The sequence below is a fragment of the Vombatus ursinus genome, unplaced genomic scaffold, assembly GCF_900497805.2.
Source record: "Vombatus ursinus unplaced genomic scaffold, bare-nosed wombat genome assembly UNPS02001287.1, whole genome shotgun sequence".
Classification (NCBI taxonomy): domain Eukaryota; kingdom Metazoa; phylum Chordata; class Mammalia; order Diprotodontia; family Vombatidae; genus Vombatus; species Vombatus ursinus.
The window spans coordinates 33,704-59,473 of NW_020941065.1; the positions used below are offsets into that span (position 1 = coordinate 33,704).

The window sequence follows — 25,770 nt, forward strand, 5'->3', positions numbered from 1 at the left end:
AGAGAGAGAGAGAGAGAGAGAGAGAGAGAGAGAGAGAGGGATGAGAGGAGAGACAGACAGAGAGAGAAAGGGAAGGAGAGATAGAGGGATGAGAGGAGAGATAGACAAAAACGGACAGAGACAGAGTGCAAGAGGGATGGAAGGGAGACAGACAGACAGATAGAGACAGAAAGACAGAGCAGGAAAAGAGAAGAATAACAAGGGCAAGAGAAAGTGAGGTATAGACTTTGAGAGCCCACCAAACCACCATTATGTAGGGAAGAGCTGGCACCTCAACCTTGATTCCTAGCATCTACACCTGCAGAGACTGCTAAGAATGGACTTATTGAGTGAGGTCATTTTCTCCATGGTGGCACGAAGATTTCATCTTTCTCTGGGATCACAGAGCTCCCTAACTCTTGAGTACTCCATCGCCTAAACTAATCGGTCTGGCTTCCCCAATTACTGCTTTACTGCTTGCTTTGATGTTTGCCCAGTATCCGTGATTCTTTTGTATAATATATGTTTGGTAAAAGGGAAAGCTAAACTGGCCAAGATTAAATTCATAGCTATTCTCCAGGTCTGGCGAGAAACTGTTACCAGGGAAAATGGCTTTTATCCAAATCTCCCCTCTCCAAAAATCAAACAAACAAAAAATGATCATGCCCCCAGACTTCAAATATCTGATATGTAATAGATAGAATTAATTCCAGCCCAATACCCCTACTGGAGACAGCAGAGTAAAGAAATGAGCACCCAGCCACAGCTGTCCCTCCCCTCCCCATAAAGGAAGAAACCTAATCTCCCTAAAGAGGTAGAGTGGAGGCAGCTAGGTGGCTAGATAGAGCACCGGCCCTGAAGTCAGGAGGACCTGAGTTCAAATCCAACCTCAGACCAAACACTTGACACTTAGTAGCTGTGTGACCCTGCACAAGTCACTTAACCCCAACTGCCTAAGCAAAAAAAAAAAAAAAGAGGTAGAGTGAAACATTTCTGTATCTATCTACATATCTCTGATACACAGTCTACCTATTATATTGATAACTCCCAGATGAGAAAACTTCCTCTGCCAATTCAGGTTGGCATCTCTCTGATTTGCCTAGGGTCATAGTCACTATGTGCAAGGGCAGGATTTGAACCCAGGTCTTCTTGGCTTCAAGACCCCCACTCTTGATCCACTATGCCACATTGTCTTTCAGTTATTATCATCATTAATAATTATGACTGAGTCAGCCTCTTCTCTAGCCATGGTCCATAGCTCATACCCCACAGCCACCACCAAATAACCAACAATTGATCCACAAACATTTAGCTACTATGTGCAAGGAACTGTACTACGCATTGGGGACAAAATCAGTCAGCAAGCATTTATTAAGCACCTGCTGTATGCTAGGCACAGGGAGGGTGAGGAGGATACAAAGACAATGAACCAGACCCTGCCCTCAACCAGCTTATGTTCTACCAGGGAGAGGCAAACAAGCAGGCAAATGCAACATAGAAACAAAATAATACGAAGTGATTGAGAGGTGGGGAGTACTAGTCACTGTAGGGCATGAGATGAGGAAAAGTTTGATATAGGACGTGCCACTTGAGCTGGGTTTTCAAGGAAGCCAAAGATTCCTTGAGAGATAGAGGAGGAGGTGCAACTAGGTGGTGCAGAGGATAGTACACAGGATCTGAGTTCAAATCGGGCCTCGAGACTTACTAGATGTGTGACCCTAGGTGAGTCACAACACCCCAACTGTGTGTGTGTGTGAGAGAGAGGGAGGGAGAGAGAGAGAGAGAGAGAGAGAAGAAGAAGAAGAAGAAGAATAAGGAGGAGGAGGAGGAGGAGGAGGAGGAGGGGAAGGAGGAGGGGAAGGGGGAGGAGGAGGGAGAGGAGGAGTGAGTTCCAGTCTGTACCAAAGCAGAGAGGCAGGAGATGGAATCCGTATGGGGCCAACTTGACTAGAACCGAGAGTCCATGAAGGGGAATAATATGAAATAAGACTGGAAAGAGAAGTGAGGAAGAGAATGGTTCTGATCCTGGAAGATAAAAGGAAAAAGAGTAGTTAATAGATTTGAGTTTGACATACCTATGACTCTGGCTGAAGTTATGGAAACATTCGCTGCTGTTTCCCAGGCAGAATACAGGTACCATCAGTAGGAGAGGGATTAGGCTAGGAAGAGAGACTACGTGACCTTCAGGAATGGAGCATTTTGTGAACTTCTCTTCCCTCCAGACTCCCTCCCACGTCTCCCACCCACACACGCGCGCGCACGCGCGCACACACACACATGCCCCTCTCAGAAAAGACAGATGTTTTCTTCTTGCTACCATGATTCTCTGAGAACATTGTCATCATCGTATATTTTGTCTTCCTGGTCCTGCTCGCTTCTCTCTCAATCCGTTTCTACATCTTCCCACGCTTCTCTGGATCTATCCTATTCATTATTTCTTACAACATAGCGATATCCCACTACATTTGAGTCCCATAATTTGTGTAGCCATTCACCAGTGGATTCTCCTGTTTCTTTGTACCTGGTCCCTAGCGTCTGGAGAATTCAAACCCTTACAAGAAGAGGAAGGAGAGGCAGAATCTCACCTGGACAAAACAACAGCTATCCATCCAACTCTGGAGGTGTAGTCCTGTGAGAATGACAGATGGGATCAGTGTCCTAGGACTAGGCTGCTGCATTATGGGAAAGATCCCAAGATGATAAACACCAACCAGGTTCCCTCTTGCCAATGCAGATCACTGCCTCACTGCCAATGCGATGCCTGTGGTACCCACAGGTTAAGGGAATAGAGGTACAATCCTTGCCTTTTAAGAGTTTATAATAGGAAGACCTGGGTTTAAATCCAGCCTCAGACACTTATTAGTTATGTGACTCTGGGCAAGTCACTTCACCCTGTTTGCCTCAGTCTCCTCATCTGTAAAATTATCTGGAGAAGGAAATAGCAAATCACTCCAGTGTTTTTGCCAAGAAAACCCCAAATGGGGTCACAGAAAGTCAAACACAACTAAAAAATGACTTTAAAACAACAAATGAAAGATAATTAACAGAATTAAGAGATGATGGAAGATATTTTTAAACCAGACTTAATAACAGTTATGGGAACTTTAAGTGAAATCCCTCTACCAAAGCCAATTAGCAACCTATCTGCAATTTACAGCCGTGGAGAGTTGTCTGGGATGCTGAGGGTTAAGTGACTTGCCCAGGGTCACACAGCCAGTATGTGTCATAAATGTGACTTGAGCTCAGGTTCTCCTGATTCTAAAACCAACCCTCCAACCACTGCTGTCTCTCACACACCACCCTCTAAGTGTAGAAAAACAAGACACTGAAAACTCCTTAAATTGACTAGAATTTGGTTGTATGGAATATTGCTTAAAATAACGGCAAGGAAGATGTTTTCCTTCTGTGTCCCACCCACCCCCTTATAACTGACCATAGTGTTTGGCTAAGGTGGCTAAGTAATAAGTACGTGGTAATCAGTTGATTGATTGATTATGTTAATATCTAGGCCATCATATTTTAGGAAGTTACATTGATTAGCCAGAGAGTGTCCTAAAGTGGGCAACCAGGGTGGTGGAAAACCTTGACATCATATTGTATCAATGAAACTGGAGATGATGGATGTGGAGAAAAGAAAATGCAGAAGAAGGGATGTCATGGGGAAGAGAGATTCACCTCGTTCTGCCAGACCTTGGGGGCAGACCCAGGAGATAGTGCAAAGAAGAAATTTTGGCAATGATGCAAGGGGCAGCTAGATGGCGCAGTGGATAGAGCACCAGCTTTGGAGTCAGGAGGACCTGAGTTCAAATCCAGCCTCAGACACTTACTAGCTGTGTGACCCTGGGCAAGTCACTTAGCTCCAACTGCCTAAAAATAAAAAAAAAAAAATTAAAAAAAAAGAAACATGTAATGATGTAAAAAAAGAAACATGCAAAGACCCTCCTAACAGTGAAGGCTGCCTCAGAATGCAGTGGATTCCTCTTCCCTACATGCCCTCAAGCAAAAGCTGGATGACCACTTGTTAAGAGCTATGAACTAGAACTAGAAGGGAGCTCGGGGGGCTATCAAATCCAACTCTCTTGTTTTTACAGATGGAGAAACTGAGGCCCAAAGAGGTGAAGTGAGGTAGGAAGTATCATGGCTGGACTAGGAACCCAGGCCCTCAGCTATATAACCAGTGCTATTTGTGATGTGACAGGGCACCTGCTGTGGTATCATACAGGGGATGCTCGTCAAGGGAAGGGCTGAGCTAAGAGAAATCCTCTGAGGTCTCTTTCAAGCTCCCAGATTCTGGGACTGACCAACTCAATCGGGAGAGTATCACCCTGGGGAGCAACACAGCGGAGCAAAATGGTGAGGAAGGAGTTCACACTTTCTCCCTTTTAATGCCCTTTCTTGAGCCCCACAACCTCCTGGGTTCCTGCTTTCTCACCATTGGCTATTGCCAAAAGACAAAGGCAGATGTGAAGGGCAAGACAGATTTCACCCAGGAAGGCAGAAAGAAGGAAGAAGAGACATCAGAAAGCCTATAACTCATATTCCTTCCTTATGCAGTCCTCAACGGGGGAGGAAAGACCTCTTTAAGCAGAGAATAAAGGAGACATTTGCCATAAATATGCTGTGGAGCCCCAGGAAGGAGACTGACTTCAACAACAATTATTAAGTACCCCTGCCTTTCAATTAAATTCAAGACATTTATTAATCATTTACTCTGGGCAGCCACAGTGCTGAGCACTAGGGATACATAGAAGAAATCAATCAATAAGTATTTATGGCAGAAACAGATGTTGTCCTTTGTTCTTGAAGAGGACCCATGACTTCATGGGCGATGTCTTGACTTGTGCATGAACTGAATTTAAGTAAGCCAAATCTCTGAAAAGTCAGCCTCACTCTCTCCTCCAAGAGTCATCAAAGTCCAGCGGCAAAACATAAGTCAAGACAACTGGCTGAGACCTGGGAAAAGACCTTTTACAGATGAGAAACTGAGGCAAATAGGTTTAAGTGACTTGTCAAGGGTCACACAGCCAGTAAGTGTCTGAGTCCAGCTCTGAATTCACAAAGAGTCTTCCTGACTCCAGGCCCGGCACTCTATCCGCTAGGAACAGCAGGAATAATCCTTCATTTATATAGCTTTGGTTTCCAAAGTAAGGCAGGTGATTCAGGTGTCATCCCCACTTTACAGAGGAGACAACCAGGGAGGTTATTTATTAAGCTGTACGGCAGGTACTTTGTTGGGCATTGGGGACATAAAGACAGAAATAAAACAGGACCTTCCCTCAAGAGACTTACATTCTCTAAGGGGAGATGACATTCTATTTGGTGTTTAAAGCCCTTCACTGCCTAGCATCCCCCTGTATTTCCATTCTTCTTACACCTTATTCCCCACCATGTACTCTTCAATCCAGTGACACTGGCCTCTTTACTGTGCCTTGAGTAAGACACTCTATCCCTCGTCTCTTGGCATTTTCTCTGGTGGTCCCCCATGCCATCATCTGGCCTCCTGACTTCCCTGGCTTCTTTCAAGCCTCAGCTAAAATCCCACCTACTCCAGGAAGTCTTTCCCAACTCCTTTTCATTCTAGTACCTTCCCTCCGTTGATTATTTCCTATTTATCCTATAGCTAGTTTGTACATGTTTGTTTGCTTACTGTCTCCCCCATTCGACTGTAAGCTCCTTGAGGGAAGGAGCTTTTAAAAAGCCTCTTTTTGTATCCCCAAGGCTTATCATGGTGCCTGGCACACCATAGGCACTTAATAAATGCTTATTAACTGACTGACTGATATACATAAATAATATATGCAGATTATATACAAAATAAATGTCATGGGCAGCACAGCATACTGGAGAGAGAACCAGCCTGAAACCTGAGTCTCTGACCTTCTCTACCATTTCCCAGCAGCCTGGAAGATGTCTCTGCCTTCATAGGCCCTCTTCTGATCTAGATAGCTAGAAGAGACCTCAGTGGTCATTATGTGAAGTCCATACGTGAACAAGAATCCCCTTTAAAATCCACATGGCTCTGCTTGAAGACCCCCAAGGAAGAGGAGCTCATCCCAACTGGAGATCGCCCCAACTGTTAGGAAGCCCTTCCTGACATGCAACATTAATTCACTTCTAGCTCCTGGATCTGCCCTGTGGGGCCAAGCAGACCAAGTCTCTTTCTTCTTTCACTGGACAGCCCTCCAAATACTGGAAGACAGCTCTCCTGGTGCCACTAAGTCTTCTTCAGTTAAACATCCATCTCTGTGGCCAGGGTGTTAACCAAAGGTTAAATACCCTTCATCCTTTGACCATCAGAGAAGAATAAATCCCCTGCTCCTTTCCAATGCCTGCCTTTCAGATCATGGCAAGGATGGGTGAACCCACAGTGGACAGTGGCTTCTTCTTGACCTAAAGACCCAAGGACTTAAGGAAGGCCCCTTCTCTAAGCCTCCTAAGCTCCCTATCCTCCAAAAAAAGGCTTTTCTGGAAAGCAGAGTTTGAGTTTTTTTATTTCCACCAGGTTATGGTCCACTCTGAGGTTGGCTTTCCCAAAGCCAGGGAGACAGAAGGGGAACGCTGGGAAGCCAAGGAGCAAAGGTCTTCTTTAATTAAATCCCACCCAATGCACCTGAGCCAAGAGTAGAAGCTAATATTCTTTGAAAAGAATAGGGGCTGGGGCAGCTAGGTGGTGCAGTGGATAGAGCACTGGCCCTAAAGTCAGGAGGACCTGAGTTCAACTCTGGCCTCAGACCAAACACTTGACACTTACTAGCTGTGTGACCCTGGGCAAGTCACTTAACCCCAATTGCCTAAAAAAAAAAAAAAAGAAAGAGAGGCAGCTAGGTGGTGCAGTGGATAGAACTTTGGCCTTGGAGTCAGAGGGCTAGAGTTCAAATCCAGCCTTAGACACTTACTAGCAGTGTGACCCTGGGCAAGTCACTTAACTCTAATTGCCTCAGCAAAAAAAAAAAGAAAGGGTAGAAAGACCTCATTTTTTTCTTGGGCTTATAACTGAAAGGTATTTTAGAGATTATCTAATTCAACTCATTTTACAGATGAGGAAACTGACACCCAGAAAGCTTCAGTGATTTGCCTGGGGTTACATAAATAGTAAGTGGTAGAGCCAGGATTCAAACCCAGGTCCTCTGACTCCAGGACCAACACTCTTTCCCCTGTGTCACCATACTCTTCTTTAAAAAAAAAAATTTTTTTTGGAGGCAATCAGGATTAAGTGACTTGCCCAGGATCACATAGCTCATACGTGTCAGAGGCCAAATTTGCACTCAGGTCCTCTTGACTTTAGGACTGGTGCTCTATCCACTATGGTGCCACCTAGATGTCCCTTAAATTAATTTTTAAAAAAGTTTTATCCATGCTTTTCATTTTGACACTACAGCTATTTCCTAATATACCCCACCCCCACGCTAGTGGGTCCCACCTCAGGCCAGAGAAAAGCAGCTTAGCGGCCAAGCCTGACAGCATAAGTTCCATTCCTCACCTGTAGCCCCCCACCTTCTCTCCCAAGGAGGAAAGTGTTAACAGACTCTCCTTGTATTCCCTGAGCTACACTCACCGTTGTGGAGGCCGAGTAGATATTCTGGTTGTATTTCACCTTCAGGTCCATGTAAAGGTGCCACGTGAAGTTGACAGTGTAGAGAAAGGATGAGATGTAGAAGATCTAGGAAAATTCAGATGGCCAGTCAAATTTGTCCACTCGCCCATTCATTCCCTTGGCCTCCCAATTTCTCCTAATGGCACTAACCCTTTGCTGGTTCACCAGCAGGAGGTGCTTTTCAAAGCTAGGGAAAATTGAGTGACTTGTCTGTGACTCACACAAGTCAAACCCAACTAGAGCCCAGCTCCAGCCTCTGCGGTGGATGTTAAGGTTGCTAATGTCTGTTGCTGAATGCTTACACACCAGCAGCAGCTGCCCCTACCAAGAGTTTAAAGTGGTTTCCAGGAGTGTGGTGGTAAAGGTTTAACAACCAGCTCTCCAGAAGAACAAACAAACCCACAATACAGTTTTAAGTTTAATTTGAACCATTAACATTTTCTTTAAGTCTAGGTGATCAACAAAACAATAAATCAAGCCATAGTTTAGTCTCTTTCAATCGCCAAAGTGCAAATGCTCATGCTGAAAATTTAACAACTGGCTCTTGCCAGCCAGTTGGAGCTGGCTCCAACACATCCCTGGATGTATTACATTTCTAGCCAACCTGATATATCACAAAAATTCTTTGGAGTTAAAAAGGAATCTCTGAAGTTACCTAATCCAAATTCCCATCCAATGCACAAATCCTACAGTCATAGATAGTATCCTGGCTCTGCTTAAATATTTGCAGTAGGGCTCACTGCCCCTCACAAAGTAGCCTATTCCAAAGCCTAGCACAGTGCCTTGAACATAAATGAATACATGAAGAATCTGTCATTTTGTCAGTGTCGGGAACTTCCTGTGTGGAAACTCGCTCCACCAACATGAATTGCAATCCATCTATAACTCAGTAGATCTGTTCTAGGGAGCTGTCTGAGACAAATAGTGGTTAAATGATTGGCTAGTGTGAGAGGGGGGATACGAACCCAGGCCTTCCTGATTGTGAGCCCAGCACATCGTGTACTACTCCTCGCTCACAAATATAGCATAATGAATGTTTATTGAGTTGAATGGAATTCCTTTGTTAGACCGCTCAAATATTTGGAAAGTTCATTTGAGCACTGAACAAAATTCCCCTCCTCTGTAATTTCCACTCACTGATTCTAGTCCATCCCTCCAAAGCTACATGGAATGTCTGTTTCTTCTCCTGTGTAAGATTCCTTTAAATATTTGAAGACAGCTATTGTGTGTACTCTAAATCTCTTCTCCCTTCAGACAGCCCTAGTTTCTCCAGCTTTTACCAGATGATGGTTTCCAGGCTTTTTCACCTTTTCTGGTCATGCTCCAATTTGTCACTTTTGGAGGGGAGAAGTGTGTGTGTGGGGGAGGTCCTGGACCTGTGATTTTACCAGTGTAGGGACCTTCCTACACTGTGTGGAAAGTGTGGAAACACCTTCTACCAATGCAGATCACAACATCTTAGTACAACTGAAAGAGCTTTTAAAGATCATTACATCCAACCCCCTCATTTTACAGATAAGGATACTGAGACTGAGAAGCAATTGATATGCCTACAATCACACAGCCAGTATGTGTCAGAGATTCCTAACTCTGAGGGTGGTGCTGTATTTTCTTCAACTGCTATACCCAGAACTGAACACAATATTCCAAGACTTGTAGATCCAGATTTAAAAGAAAAGAGAAAAAATGTTCATATTTTGAAACAATGACAAAAATCTTCATAGGTCTCCCCCTCTAGATAGTGAGCTTCTCGAGAGCATATAAGTATGATTGAAAGAAGTGACTATTGTGAAATTATAATGACCAAGCTGGACAACAGAGAAGTGAGAAAATACATCCTGTTCCCTTCTTTGCATAGATGGGGGACTGTGGGTGTGGAACACTGCATATGATGTCAGACTTAGACAATGTTCTCTTAAACTGTATTTCCATTTTCTTTTTTCATCCTTTCTTACAAGAGATGGCTTATTGCATAGAGAGAAGGAGAGGGATAGATTGAAAAATGTTTGTTGTTGTTGCTGTTCAGTTGTTTTCAGTCATGTCTGACTCTCTTTGACTCCATTTGGGGTTTTCTTGGCAGAGATACTGGAGCGGTTTGCCATTTCCTTCTCCGGTTCATTTTACAGATGATTAAACTGAGGCAAACAGGGTGAAGTGACTTGCCCTTGGTCACACAGCTAATAAGTGAATGAGGCTGGATTTGAACTCAGGAAGACATCAGGCCCAGTGTTCTAAATAAAGTCAATGTACAAACAAAAGGTATTCGTTTTAAAAATGAGTCAGAGGATGTAGGATTTGGGGGGATTTTATCAGTTGCATAAAGCAAGGTCACTCTGCTTTGTAATGTTTATAAGATTAGTGGCAAAGACATCACCTTAAACAAACTCATGAGTCCTGCATCCCTAGCACAGGATGAAGAAGCAGAGAGGTTTTATGAAGATGCTCCCAAAGTCCTCCGAAGGAAGCTGGTTGACATGACTTCAGAGTAATGATAGGGACAGAATGGGGACATGGGGAAATAAGTACATTGGAAAATGCGGTTCAGGATGAAGAAATAACAATCACCACTGGAAGGCGGTGTCACAGAGTGCACAGTGAATCATTCTGGTGAGTGTACTGAGGCTGAATTAGAGTAGGCAGACACTTGAGACAAAGAGACTATAGAGGAGGAGATTGCAATGGTCTAGGTAAAAGAGGATATTGTCTAGTCATTTTTCAGTTGTGTCTGACTCTTTGGAGTTTTCTTGGCAGAGACACTGGAGTGGTTTGCCATTTCCTTCTCCAGCTCATTTTACAGATGAGAAAACTGAGGCAAACAGGGTGAAGTGACTTGCCCAGGTCACACAGCTAGGAAGTGTCTGAGACCAAATTTGAACTCTGGTCTTCACATCCAGACCCACTATATCTCTTAGCTGCCCATATACCTACTTTCTCATCTTTTAAAATATTTTTCCAATGTTCTACACACATACCTAGAGTATTATGGGACTCTCCAATCCAGTGACACTGGCTTCCTTACTGTCCCTCACACAAGACGCTCCATCTCTCGGCTCTGGGCATTCTCTCTGGCTGTTCCTCATGCCTGGAATGCTCCCTTTCTTCATCTCCACCTCCTGGCTTCCCTGGATTTTTTTAAGTCCCTGCTAAAATCCCACTTTCTACAGGAAGTTTTCCTCAGTGCCTTCCCTCTGCTGATTCTTTCCTATTTATCCTATAGATAATTTGTACATATTTATTTATATATTGTCTTCCTCCACTAGACTGTAATTTCCTTGACAGGGGGCAGGGGATGAGTTCTGCCTTTGTGTTCCTAGCACTTAGCACAGTGCTTGGCTCTTAATAAATGCCTGTTGACTGCCTGAAATGGAAGCAGATAGGTTTTCACAAATGATTCCCTAGGGCACTTCACATCTTTATGATCGTGACTGACTTAAAGATAACTTGAATACAAGATCATACTATGATTACTACGTTGGTGGGGCAGATTCCCTCCCTGGCTGAATCCTTCCTCTATTGCTGGCTTCTGGCCTGCACTGCTAAACTCTCAAACTCTTGCCTCTTACCACCTGTGATCTTGTACATGATACATAATTTCTCTGGGCCTCAGTTTCATCATCTGTGAAAGGAGGTGGGAAAGAGTTGGTCTAGAATGATGACCAGGCATCTGTAGACAATTGGTGGGGTGGTGGATGGAGTAATGGACCTGGAGTCAGGAAGACCTGAGTACAAATCCAGCCTCAGACACTGACTAGTTGTGTGACTCTGGACAAGTCACTTAACCTCTGCCTCAGTTTTCACATCAGCTCAGATTTGAAACCAAGTCTTCTGAATACAAAGCCAGTGCTCTGGCCACCACACCACTCTGCTTCCCTAAGTCATTTCATCTCTCTCAGCCTCAGTTTCCTTATTTGAAAAATGAGGATAACAGTAACATCTAGGGAAGCTACATGACCCTGGAGAAGTCGCTTAACTTATAAATTGCAGAAAAGGTGACTATCTGCATTAGTAGAAGGAGTTTTCCTTATTTGAGAGTTCCGTACCAATGAAATCATAAATCCAATCTTTATCCTTATTGGTACTTCACAGGACTGTGAGGTTCAAATGATGTAATATATGTAAAGCACTTTGCAAAGTGATACAAAGAAAAAAATGGCTCCATGTACTTCAGCCAATCTCAAAGTAAACAGCTATGGATCAACAGAGAGCCTACTTTGGGAAAGAAAGCATTGCTATTTCTCCATACCCCACTTCCCTCTGGGGCCCACACTCCAACTTAGCCCAGCTCCAGGAGGACAAATCCTGGATTTGCTCACAGTGAGCTTCTAGGAGCCAAGAGCCAGGCTCTTCTCTCACCCGCTCCCTTTTCTCTTCATAGCAGCATCCCCCAAACCTAGGATTTCTAGGGACTGGATCAAGCTCCACAAAGCTTGGAGTCCCACAGTCTTGACCGAGGGTATGCTGAGCCACACCATCAGAGAATCCAAGAATAGCAATGGCTTGGAGGATTAATCGGATTGAGTCTCTCAGAGCCAGATGGTCCCAGCAGAGCTTTCCAGTCCACACGTCATGCAGGCGTCATAGGATCGTAGATTTAGAACTGCATGGGGCCTCTGAGGCCATCTAGTTCAATCCCCTTGTTTTACAGATGAGGAAACTGAGACCATAGAGGTGAAGGGACTTCCCTAAAGGCACTGAGTGACAGAGGTGGCACCTGATCCAGATCCAGATCTCTCACTCTTTCTACTGTACCACATTGTCGCCGCTGCTGTCATTCACCAGCTTATTGGTCAGTCAGCTGAGCTCACGATGGCCAGTAACCCTGAGGTGAACGCCAGGTCTCAAGCTGTAGTGTAGAAATCAAGTCAAGTTAGTCCAGGGGGCTAGCTTCCACATGAACCGTTTGTCAGGGAATGACCAAGGGGAGGTTTTTCGGGAGGTATTGTGGTACAGTAGAAAGAACTTAGGCCCTGGAGTCAGAAAACTGGTAAAGATGTCAGGGGATAAGAGTAGTCAGCGTTGGAGTGACCAAGAAAAGACAGGCAAGTTCAAGTCAATGAGCATTTTTTTAAAGCACCTACTATGTGCCCAGTACTGTGCTAAGTGCTTGAGATACAAAGGAAGGCAAGAGAAAAGAAGACAGTCCTTGACCTCAGGAAGCTCAAAGTCTAATGAGGGAGACAACATGAAAACAATTGTACAAATAAGCTATAGAGGATAAATTGGGGGGAGGCACTAAGATTAAAGAGGATTGTGAAAAATTTGCAGAAGGCAAGACTTTTAACTAGAACTTGAAGGAAGTTAGGAAAGGGGAGTAAGGCATAAGAAGTCTGGAAAGGTCAAGTTGGCCAAGTTGTGAAGGGCTTTGAATGCCAAACCAAGGCTTTTATATTTGATCCTGGAAGCAATAAGGAGCCACTGGAGTTGATTGAATAGGGCAGGGGTGGGGAACTTGCAGCCTCAAGGTCACATGTGGCCCTCCAGGTCCTCGAGTGCGGCCCTTTGACCGACTCCAAGTTTTACAGAACAAATAAAACTTGGACTTGGACAAAGGGCTGCACTCGAGGACCTAGAAGGCCACATGTGGCCTGGAGGCTGCAGGTTCCCCACCCCGGCAATAGGGGGGTGATATGGTCAGATTTTCACTTTAGGAAGATCAATTTGACAGCTAAATGGAGGAAGAACTGGAGGGGGGAGAGATTTGAGGCAGAGAGACCAACCACCAGCTGTTGCCATAGTCCAGTTATGAGGGGATAAGGGACTGCACCAGGATGGTGGCAATGTCAGAAGAAAGAAGGGGGATGTTGCAGAAGTAAAACCAACAAGATTTGGCAACTGATTGGATTGGGAGGGAAGGTGAGAAAGAATGAGTAGAAGATGACCCCCAGATTGCTAGTTTGGGTAAGTGGGAAGATGGTGGTTCCCTCAATATGGAAGTCAGGAAGAGGGGAAAGCTTGAGGGGAAATTAACAAGTTTAGTTTTGGACACATTGAATTTAAGATGTCTATGGGACATCCACTTTGAGATCTCCAAGAGGCAGTTGGAGATAGGAGGATTGGATGTCAGGAAAGAGGTTAAGGTTGGATAAGTAGATTTGAGAACCATCAGTATAGAGATGTTCATTGAATCCATGGGAGCTCATGAGATCACTATGCAAAATGGAATAGAGGGAGAAGAAAACAGGGCCTTGGAGGACACTCACCATTAGTGACCATGAAATGAAGATCTAGCAAAGAAGATGGTCAGATAGATAGGAGGAGAATCGAGAGAGAGCGTTGTCATGAAAACCTAGAGAGTAGAGAATATCAAGAAAAGAGGGTGATAGTTTCAAAGGCTGTAGAGAGGTCAAGAAGGAGGAGGCCTGAGAAAAGGCCATTGGGTTTGGTGATTAATAGGTCATTGGTAAACTTTGGAGAGAGTAGTTTCAGTTGAATGATGAGGGATTAGGAGACTGGATGCCATGGTGAGGACAATGAAAAGGCAGGGAGAAAGCAGTCCTAGGTCTGATTTATCCCATTTCCCCTGGGCAAAGGGGAAGAAAAGCCTTGAGCAAAATGGAAAAGGAGAGTAGATGTCTTAGAATCACAGGAGATAGAATCTTGACCCTTCGTCCAGTCACACTGCTGAGAATGCATCCTAGAGATGAATCATAGAATTGGAGTCATGGAAGTACTTTAGTCACCTATATGCAAACAGAATCCCCACAGCAACATGGCTGACAGGTAGGCATTTAGTCTCTGTTTCAAGTTGTCCAAAAAGGGGAAATTCATCACTTCTTGAGGCACAGTTGGGAAATTTTTCCTGACATCAAGCCTAAAGGATCTCATCACAATTTCTACCCACCGATCCTGGTCCTATCCATTACAGCCAAATAGAACAAGTCTAATCTCTCCTCTATGTTGTTATTCATCTATATATTGTTCTGTCATATGAGCTAGAGAAAGAAGTGGCAAACCACTCCAGTGTCTTTGCCAAGAAAATCCAAATGGGGTCATGAAGGATTGGGCAAAACTGAAAAACAACTCAACAATGTGTGACCTTGGGCAGGTCACTTCACCCTGATTGTTTCAGTTTTCTCATCTGCCAAATGAGCCGGAGAAGGAAACGGCAAACCACTCCAGCATCTCTGCCAAGAAAACCCCAAATGGGGTCGCAAAGAGTCAGATACAACTGAAAAAAGACTGAAAAGGCCCTACCATCCCCTCATCCTGTTATCCTATATTTTCTGCCCTTTCTCAGCTGTCTGCAGTCATTGCTCAAACTTTCCTTTCACACACTCCTCAACTCTTTGCAACGTTGACTTTTGACCTGATCATTCAACTGAAATTGTCCTCTCCAAAATTACCAGTACCCCTTAATTGCCAAGTCTCACAGTCTCTTCTTTCAGTAATCTAGACGAGAGGGCCTGAACTAACTAAAGGCGTGGCTGTGTGAGAAAGGGGCAGATGTAGGAGATGCAGGCAGGAATTGTGTCTTTCTTTGTAGCATTATCCCGAGCCCCTACTACATAGTCTGCGCTTAATAAATACCTGTTGACTGATTAATAAATTGTTTGATTAATAGATACCAATTGATTGATTGATCCCCCAAGGTCACACAGACAGGAAGCAGGGAAACCAGGATTTGAACCTACCTCATTTTTCACTACAGTTCCACTGAAGTGGGAAGTAAAGTGTCTTAGTCACTGGCACACATACAGCTAATGTCCAAGGCAAGATTCAGAACTGGTTCTTCCTGTCCTTAGGTCCAGCCCTCTGGGTGTGCGTGTGCATGTGTCATGTGCCTCTGTGTGTATGTGTAGACACACAAATAGATACACATGGATGTGTATATGTATATATATATATATATATATACATACACACACACACACACACCTACATGTGCGTGTATACATATATGTATCACATTTAGATGGGCAGCTAGGTGGCCCCACAGGAGATAGGATTCCAGGACTGGAGTCAGGAAGACTCATCCTCCTGAGTTCAAATCTGGCCTCAGACACTTCCAAGCTGTGTGACCCTGGGCAAGTCACTTCACCCTGTTTGCCTCAGTTTCCTTACCTGTAAAATGAGTTGCAGAAGGAAATGGCAAACCACTTCAGTATCTTTGCCAAGAAAACCCCAAATGGGGTCAGACACAACTGAAACGACTCAACGATAAAATCACATTTAAGTAGCATTTTCAGATTTGCAGCGTTTTATAAATATTATCTCATTTCATCCCTCACGACAACCCCGTACCTCTGTTGTGTTAGTGCTATTGCTGCTGTTTTACAGATGAGGAAACTGAGGCAGGCGGAGGATAAGTGACTTGCCCAGGGTCATACAGCTACAGGAGGTGGTACTGCCTTTCAAAGGCTTCCCTGTCCTGCTCTCTCAGCATAGGCGGTCTGGGTTTAAGAGGTTCTCCCGCTGCTGTGCCACTCCCAGGTCTAGGGGCTCTCCACCATCCACTCACAGAAACAAGGAGTTCACTGTATAACTGATCACCTGAGGCGAAGCTGGCTGAGTCAGCCCTCCTTCTCAGCAGCAGCCAGGGCTGGCCTGAAGGCAGGGAAGTTGGTCTAAACCTTGCCAGCGTTCTGGGATAGTTCTGCCTTATTTCTGTCTCTCCTTCTGGTGGGTATCCTTCAGGATTCCATTCAAGAAAGCTCTCTGTGGGTTCAGTTTTGAAACTAAAATGGTCAGTTTTGGGGGACAGCCTCTCAGCTCCCCAACCTCTCTTCCTCCCCATCTGCCCCCTCACCCCAAATGGCAGTGAAGTCCCAGAATCTCTGAGCTGGAAGGATCTTCAGAGGCCATCTGAAGCCTTGGGAAAAGATCATACCTCTGAGCTGGAAGTGACCTCTGAGGCCATATAATCCAGCCCATTAGGATATCCCAAACCAGTAATATCCCTGGGCCTCAGTTTCCTCACTTGTAAAATAAGGTGGTTGGACTAGGGGACCCTCTCCAAAGCTGTGATCCTATGATGCTATGATCTCCCTGGGCCTCAGTTTCCTCACCTGTAAAATAACAGGGTTGGACTAGATGTGAAAAAGGAGCAAAATGATTTGTTGTTCAGTTGTTTCGGTCATGTCCGGCTTTTCATGATCCCAGTTGGAGTTTTCTTGGCAGAGGTACTGGAGCGGTTTGCCATTTCCTTCTCTAGCTCATTTGACAGGTGAGGAAACTGAGGCAAACGGTGAAGCAACCTGCCTGGGGTCACCCAGCTAGGAAATGTCTGAGGCCGGATTTCAACTTAGGAAGATGAGTCTTCCCTACTCCAGGCCTGGCACTCTATCCACTGTGCCACCTAACTACAAAATTAATAGAACACCTTAAAAGAAAATATGAGTGAAGGAAAAAGCCTCAATATTCAAAGAAATGGACAAAAGGAAATGAAAATCCTGCCCTGCTATAGGATCCCACATTTTCCCACAGAGCATTAAATGAGGCAGCTAATGCACCAGACCGTAACACAGGGAACAAATAAATACTTTATCTTAAAGATTTTAGCTTTTGTTTAGTTGTTCACTTTTTAAGGGAAGAAAAGAAAAATAAGCTATAGGGATGGTTTCGGGTTTTTGTATTTGTTTCCTCAGAGCCAAGCCCAGGGCCCCCAAGGCTCTGGCATGGACCTTCTTCTCTTTTCTCTCGAGGCCTCTCACCAACCAATCTCATCAGCTCCCACGGGCTCCATGACCATTTCTGTGCTCTCTATACCCAGCCCCAGACTTTCTCCTGAGCTCTTGAATCACCAACTCCCTTTTGGACATTTTGAACAAGATCTGGTTCCAAAAGCGTCTCAAACATGAGTTGAACAGAACTCCTATTTCTGTCAAAATCCTCCTCACTTCCAAATTTCCCCAATTTGTCAAATGAACCACTATCCTTCCAGGCATCCAGGCTTGCAACTTTGATTTCATCTTTAATTTATTTTTTTAATTACTTTTTTTAAAAAAATGTATTTTTGAGGCAGCTAGGTGACTCAGTGGATAGAGCTCTGGCCCTGGAGTCAGAAGTTCCTGAGTTCAAATCCTACCTCAGACACTTGACACTTACTAGCTATGTGACCTTGGGCAAGTCACTTAACCTTGATTGCCTCCCCCCCCCAAAAATGTATTTTTTCTGGTGGAATCTGGATTGCATTACTATTTTTTAATTTACATTTTCCAATTTTATTTTATTTCTCTTTTTTAAATATTTTATTTTTTCCCAATTACATGTAAAAACAATTTTTAAGATTCATTTTTTAAAATTTTGGTCATCTTTCATTTCTCACACTCATTTACCCCACATATCCAATCAGTTACTTAATCTTATCATTTCTACCTTCCCAGCTTCTCTTTGTAAGGGAGGTCTTCCATATCCCTACCTTAATCATTGGAGGCAGCTAGATAGCCCAGTGGATAAAGTGCTGGGTCTGCAGTCAGGAAGACCCAAGTTCAAATCTGGCTGCAGATACTTCCTAGCTGTGTGACTCTGGGCAAGTCACTTAACCCTGTTTGACTCAGTTTCCTCAGCTATAAAATGAGCTGCAGAAGGAAATGGCAAACCACTCCTGTATCTTTGCTAAGAAAACTCTAAATGGGGTCAAGGAGAGTTGGACGTAACTCAACAACAACCCCTTAAGAGCTATTAAAATAAACCACGTTCTTATTTGTCTTGGGAGGTTTAGGTGGGCCCTTAACTCTTAAGGCAGAGGCAGAATAGCTAACATTTATATAAAACTTACTACGTGCCAGGCACCGTATTAAGCCCTTTACAATTATTATTTCATTTGGTCTTCACAACCACCCAGGAGGGAGATAATGTTATTATCCCTATTTTACAGATGAGGAAGCTGATGTCAACAGGAGTTATGTAACTTGCCCAGGGTCACACATCTAGGAAGTGTCTGGGGTCAGATTTGAACTCAAGGCTTCCTGACTGCAGGCCCAGTGTTCTTGTGCTGGTAAATGTTTAATAGCCAGTTTTTCCAAAGGGGGAAAAAAATGAAGTGCAGAGCCCACTGTTAAGTTTAATCTGTGTTGTTAATATTTTCTCCATCAGTTGAACTCTAGACAATCAACAAAACAAGAAATCAAACCCTAATTTTTAGCATTTGGAGATTTCCAAGTAATAAGTTCTCAAACTGAAAATTTAACCATTGGCTCTCACAGCCAGAACCAGCAGCCTGCAGCACATCCCTGCTATAGCTAAGGATTCTGTTGTCATTAAGCCGCATTGCTGGTCTGAGAACTGATTCTAGTGGGATTCCTGTTCTCTGATGGGCGGAGTGATTCCCACCTTGGCTCATTTAACAGCTCAGGGCTGAGGGCAGGGCTGTAGGCAGGGCAGGGACACTGGTGGCCTTGTCTGCCCCATCTGCGCCCCTCCTGGGGAATGCTGACCGTGGTCAATGATTGTCTTCCTATTTTCCAGCTCAGTGACACAGCCCACGTGCTCTGGCTCTTCCAGGCAAGGCTCCCCTCTCGGATCTGCTCTGAATTGCTCTGCTCAGCCATAACTTAATGGACCCTCTTGGCTCCTCTACTCTGTCCAGTGACCGCCCCTCTTCTCTCCTCCTCCCCTCTTAAAAGAATTATCTACCCCAAAGCCTCCAGAGCTCCAAGAGCATGCTCTTCCCTACTCCCTGAAATAAGGCTTCTGCTACAACACCCTCCCCCTATTCTATTGAAATTGCTCTCCAAAAGGCAACTGGGAGGCTTAGTGGATAGAACACTGAGCCTGGAGTCAGGAAGATCTGAGTTCAAATCTGGCCTCGGACACTTAGTTGTGTGATCCTGGACAAGTCATTTAACCTCAGGTTTTTCAACTATAAAATGGAGATAAATGAGAGCATCCACCTCCCAGGGTTGTTGTGAGGATCAAATGAGATTATAATTGTAAAGCACTTAGCACAGCTAAGTAAGCACTACAGAAATGGTAGGTATTATTGTTATCATTCAAAGAGGTGGCTGGGTGGGTCAGTGAGAACAGCATTGGGCCTGAAATTAGGAAGACTTGAATCAAATCTGGCCTCAGGCACTTCCTAGCTGTGTGACCCTGGCAAAGTCACTGAACCTCTGTTTGCCTCAGTTTCTTCAACTGCAAAATGGAGATACCAGTAGCACCTACCTCTCAGGTTGTTGTGAGGATCACATGTAATATTTGTAAAGTGCTTAGCACAGTGCCTGGCACATAGAAGATGTTATAGAAATGTTAGCTATTGGGGACAGCTAGGTGGCACAGTGGATAGAGCATCAGCCCTGGAGTCAGGAGGACCTGAGTTCAAATCTGACCTCAGACACATAATACTTACTAGCTATGTGACCCTGAGCAAGTCATTTAACCCCAATGCCTACCAAAAAGAGAAATGTTAACTACTACTGCTATTATTATTATCATTATTATTATTCAGATGTCGTTTGAATCATCCAATCTAGTGGCTTTTTTTCAGGCCTCATCCCCCTTGCTTCTCTGAAGCCTTGGCCACTTGACCACCCCTTCCTCCTTCCTATTCTCTCAATCTCTCTCTCTTTCTCTCCCTCTCTCCCTCTCTCCCCCCTCCCTCCCTCTCTCTCTCTCTCTCTCGCTCTCCCTCTTTCCCTCTCCCTCTCCCTCTCTCTCTCTTACTCTCTCTCTCTCTCCCTCCCTCTCCCTCTCTCTCTCCCTCTCTCCCTCTTGCTCTCTCTCTCTCTCCCTCTCTTTTTCTCTCTCCTTCTTTTGACTTTAGGTGCGTTACACCTTTGCTGTTCTCCATCTGACTCTTAGCTACAATTTCCAACTTCCCTCAATGGCCCCTTGCAACATAGGGGATAGAGCACTGGACTTAGGGTCAGGTAGACTTGAGTTCTAATCCTGCTCAGCCCCAACTCTTAGGTGGGAATTATAACATCCCCTACCTCCCAGAGTTGTCATAAGGATCAAATGAAATATATTACCCATGTGAAGCCCTTTGCAAGCCTTAAAATGCTTCGGAGATGTTGACTATCAAAACCTTCTGCCTTTATCATCTGTTGGCACTATGCCTGACCCCCTTAGTTTGCATGCCCTGAACACAAAAAAGATTCATTCTGTCTGTAGGCTGCTGGGCAGGATGATATTGTGACCCCTGCAGTTGCCTGTTGGCTAATAGGGAGAGATGAGTAAAGTAGAGCAGGTGGTCTACTCCAGAAACAAGATGGTGAGCTTTGGGGTCCAAGTAGAAGAGCTGGCAGACCCCTCCTTAGAAGGCATCATTCCATCCTGGCTTCCTTTTCCCATCTCAGGAAGTCCCGCCTCGTCAGGTGAGCGGCCACCTGGGCAGACTCACCTGGCCTGTGGTTTGAAGGTTATAACAGACAACGTCCTCGTTGGCCATCGGGGTCCCATACAGCAGAGCCCCCAGGAGCCAACACGTCCCCAGAAGCAGGTCCGAGAAACTCAAGCACAGAAGTGGTCTCATCTGTCAAAGCAAAGGGAGGCATCTTTATGCAGGAAGTGGAGAGAGCCTCCAAAACTACTCAAAAGGGTTTGCAGTAAGGTATGGGTTGAATTAGGTGACCTTTGAGGTCCCATCCAACTCTGACAGTCTGTGGGAGTGGACCCTCATTCATTATTCAATTATCTATTATCATTATTATCATTAGTTTTGGCAAGGCAATTGGGGTTAAGTGACTTGCCCAGAGTCACACAGCTGGTTAAGTGTCAAGTGTCTGAGGCTGGGTTTGAACTCAGGTCCTCCTGACTCCAGGGCCAGTGCTCTATCCCCTTCAACATCTAGCTACACCTTCAGTTATCCATTATAATGGACCAATCTATTGCTTTTTTCTTTTTTTTTCAATCTATTGTTCAAAAAGCATTTATTAAGCACCTACTATGTACCAGGCACTTTGCTAAGCACTGGGGACACAAAGAAAGGCAAAAGACAGTCCCACTCCTCAAGGCTAATAGGCTATAATGACTATGTACAAACAAGATATATAGAGATAAATTAGAAATAATCACTAGAGAGAAGTTAGGAAGAGTGAAGAGAGAGAATGTATTTATTAAGAATTAGTTAGAGAGAATTACAAAGGGTTGAGAAAGGCTTCCTGTAGAAGGTGGGATTTTAGCTGAAACCTGAAGGAAGCCAGGGAGGCCAGGAGGCAGAGGTGAGGAGGGAGGGCATTCCAGGCATGAGGGCCGGCCAGTGCAAATGCCTGGTGTCAGGAGATGGAGTGTCTTGACCAAAGGAGGCCATTGTCACAGAATCACAGAGTAGGGAAGAAAGAGGAAGGTGTGAGAAGATTGGAAGGAGGAGGCAGGTTACAAGGGACTTTGAACAGCAATCATAAGGTTTTACATTTGATCATGGAGGGCATGAGGAGCCAGTGGAGTTTATTGAATAGAGAGATGATAGGATCAGACTAGTGCTTTAGGGAGATCAGTTTGACAGTTGAGTGAAGGATTGACTGGAGTGGAGAGAGCTTGGTGGCAGTGACAGAGGAGAGAAATGGCCATATAGAAAAGTGCCAAGAAGGCAGAATGCTCAAGATTTGGCAACAGATTAGATACAGGGAATGAAAGAGAATGAGGAGTCCAGGATGACACTTGGGTTGGTAGTGTGGGTGACTGGGATCATGATGATGCCCTCCACAATGATAGGAAATGAGGAAGAGGGGAGGGTTGAGGGGAAAGCTAGTGGGTCTAGTTTTGGACATGTTGAGTTTTAAGATGTCTAGGAGACATCCAGTTTGAGATGTTCAACAGGCAGTTAGTTGTTGATGTGAAACTGGAGGTTAAGAGAAAGTTTAGGGCTGGACAGATAGATGCAAGAATTATCAGCATCGAGATGATCATTGAGGCTGACCAGATCACCTGTAGATGGAGAAGGGGAACCCAGGCAGAGACTTCCTTAGGAGACACCCACATTCAGCAGACATGACCTGGACAAAGATCCAGCAAAGGCAACTGAGAAGAAGTGGTCCAACAAGTAAGAGGAAAACCAGGAGAGAGCAGTGTCATGAAAACTAGATAGACATGGAAGTCATCCAAGATCTACAATGAAATCCTGGGACTGGGGGGAAAATATCCCTGAGGGAAATTGTAGAAAGGGAAGAGGGCTGAGAGAAGAGCCTTGGGTAACATCCAAATTAAGGACATAGAGGAAAGAACCGAGAGACAGAAAAGGAACAGCAAAAGATGACAACTCAAGAAGACAGGTGAAGTGGGCTTCAGGGCAACAGATGTGAGTAGGGAGAAAATTGATGGCATTCCCTTCAGCATGGGAGGGCCCTCAGATATAAGTTTTCAGTCAAGTAGGAGCTGAGGTCATTTGTTTTGAGTGATGGAAGGTAAGAAGAGGGATAGGACCTTTGATTTAGATCAAAGCCAAGGAATAGGATATATCATAAAAAGTCTGACAAGATCTCATGACCATATAATCTAGCCCTTTCTCAAACAAGAATTCCCTCCAGAGAACCCTCAACAAGTGGTCATCCAACCTTTGCCTGAAGACCTCCAGTGAGAGGGAACCCACTACTCCTCTGTCTCACCATCTCCCTGAAGTCACTTCCTCATGTCCTTTCTTACCTCCCAGGGCAGCCCATTCCACTTTGGGATGGTTCTAATCATTAAGAAGTTTTGCTAAGGCTAAACCTGCCTCCTTCTAATTTCCACCCAATGCTTCTAGTTCTATCCTCTGAGGCCAAGTTGAACAAAGCTAATCCCTTTTCTACACAACAGACCTGAAGACCCCCATCATGCCCTATCATCTTTTCTTCTCCAGGCTTTGACAGCCCTAATTCTTTCAACCAATCCTTCTATGGCATGAACATGAATCCCTTTACCATTCTGGATGGCACAGAGTAGATGCTTAATGAATTGATTAATTGATTTGTTGCTTATCCTCCTCTGAGCACTCGGAATCACAGAATTTTAGGACTGAAACGGAGCTCAGTGACCATCTTGTCCAACCCATACCTCCAAAAAGGAATCTCTGCTTCAGCATATCTAACATGTGCCCTTCTAGGCTCTTTTTCTAGACTTTGGGGAGGACCAGTTCAGAACCTCCCAGGCAAGCCATTCTACTTCTGGACAACTCTAATTATTAGGAAGTTTTTCCTGACTTCAAATCTAAATTTCCCTCTTTGTACCTTCCGTCCATTGTTCCAAAGAGAATAAGAATAATCCCATGTGATAGCCCTATGAATACTGAAGATACCTTTCATGTCTCACCTGGCTCTTCTCCAGGCCTTTACACATCCCTAGTGTCTTCAGATGACATGGACTCAAGGCTTTCACCATTCTGGCCACCTTCCTGTGGCTGTTCTCTGACATATCAGTATCCTTCCTGAAATGTGGCTCCCAGGACTGAACATAGTCTTCCAGATGGGCTCTGACCAGGGCAGAGTGCAGAGGGCCCATCACCTCCTTACCCCAGATGCTATGGTTCTCTTAAGGTAGCCTAAGATGGGATTAACTATTTTGGCTACTTAGTTATAGGGTTGAGTTTGGCATCTTCTTCTTCACATGAGCTGTTGTCCTCCTCCATTTTGTACTCATGAAATTGACTTTCCGAAATCAAGTGTAAGATTCGATATTTATCCTAATTAAATTTTTTCTTACTTAATTAAGCCCAGTGTTTTTTGCTTGGCAAACTTTTTTTTTGTAACTTTGCTCTGCCATAAGAAGGAAATACGGTATACTGAAAAAGAGGACTGGACTTGGAATCATAGAAGCTGGATTAAAATCTTGACTCTGATATTTACTGTGCAACCTTGGGCAAATCACTTAATGTCTCTGGGCCTCAATCTGCTCATCCATAAAAATCTAAGTTCAAATCTGGTCTCAGACACTTCTGAGCTGTGTGACCTCAGACACATCACTTAACCTCTCTTTGCCTCAGTTTTCTCAACTGTAAAATGGGAATAATAATAGCACCTACTTCCCAGGGTTGTTGTAAGGATCAAATGAGTATATTTGTGAAGCATGAAGCCCAGGGCTTGGCACATAATAGGAGCTAAATAAATGCTTGTTTCCTTTCCTGCCCTCTCCCCAACAAGAAAGCTTTTTTTATCACATGTTTTGCTATAATCTACATCCACAGCCTTTCCCTGGTCGACCAGTCTAGCAACTCTGTCAAGGCAGAAAATGAAATGAGGCTTCCATGTCCTGTAATTGATGAAGCCCTGTGCTTAACATTCTGTGATCATTTCTTCCTTTTCTAAATGTTCACTAACCATCCTTTTCATAATCAATCCTAGAATTTGGCCAAGAATCAAAGTCAAGTTGTCTGGCCTCTAGTCTCCATTTTTTGCCTTTTTTTTGAACATTAGGACAACATTTGCCCTTCTCCAATCCTGTGGTACTTTTCCACTCCCCATGATCTCTCAAAGACTGACTCATAACCATAGCTTAGCAACCCTTCCATCTATCGGTTCTTTGGTCTTCCTCTGGGCAAGGTGACAAATTCAGGAAGGACAGGTAGAGACTTTCTTATCATCTCCCTAATCATCTTGGCTACCAAGTTCCTGTTAGCCCTTTCATTCTGTCCTTTCCAGTCCACAGGGCATCCTCCTTAGCTGAGAAAACAGGAATAAAATAAGGACATGCCCCTTGAATGTCTGCAACATCTTGGTTAATACTGGGTAGGAGTTGTATGAGCCTTATTTGTGGAGCGTCAAGTTTTAACACTGCAATTATTAGCGAGAAAGCACTTGATTTGTGTCTCTGGGCCACACATCTTCCAGAAGTATCCCCTTGTAGGTTCCTTTCCTCCACTTCTTTTCTCCCAAAATAGCTGGAGATCTGAGGTCCGAATAACTAATGTTGTCTTAAGCTTCCAGGTCCATGGAGTTGAGAGTCACTCCATCTTCTGCCCTGGCCAGACACCGTCTAGAGTTCTGGGCTGGGCATGATAGTTTTGGCTGATAATAGCACCTACCTGGTGAGGTTCAAATGAGATAATATTCATGAAGCACTTTGCAAACTTTCACACACTATATATAAGTACTACTCTGTTCCATCCACCATGCTAAGAGCTGGTGATACAAAGACAAACACAAAGCTGTCCCTGGTTCTACTGAACCAGGAAACTAATTCAGTTTTTGATACCCTCTGAGCTGCCTCAGTTGCCTGTCCTCTCTGATTGGAGGGCTGGAAGGTGGAGTAATGAGCTCTTCCTAAATCCTTCCCTCATAGAAGGCTCAGATCTGAACTTCCCAGGTAACTCAGCTGATCTGCCTGGTTTTGACTCCATGGAATATCAT

The 25,770-nt window shown here is 44.4% G+C and overlaps 1 protein-coding gene across 8 annotated transcripts in view; it reads right to left on the bottom strand.

Annotated features, from left to right (window-relative positions):
- TMEM116 (transmembrane protein 116) overlaps positions 1–25,770 on the bottom strand; it is a 46,655-nt gene that overhangs the window by 7,541 nt on the left and 13,344 nt on the right. For 3 of the 8 annotated variants that reach the window (XM_027861891.1, XM_027861883.1, XM_027861909.1), the window contains exons 4-7: positions 20,853–20,984; positions 7,535–7,639; positions 2,565–2,608; positions 2,055–2,138 (exon numbers count right to left, since the gene is read on the bottom strand). In XM_027861891.1, the coding sequence (XP_027717692.1) occupies positions 2,055–2,138; positions 2,565–2,608; positions 7,535–7,639; positions 20,853–20,984 (365 nt within the window). Of the gene's footprint in view, positions 1–2,054; positions 2,139–2,564; positions 2,609–3,654; positions 3,758–3,806; positions 3,847–7,534; positions 7,640–12,322; positions 12,417–20,852; positions 20,985–25,770 lie in introns of those variants that run through there. The other 5 variants (XM_027861900.1, XM_027861918.1, XM_027861929.1 and 2 more) reach the window with 4 other exon arrangements.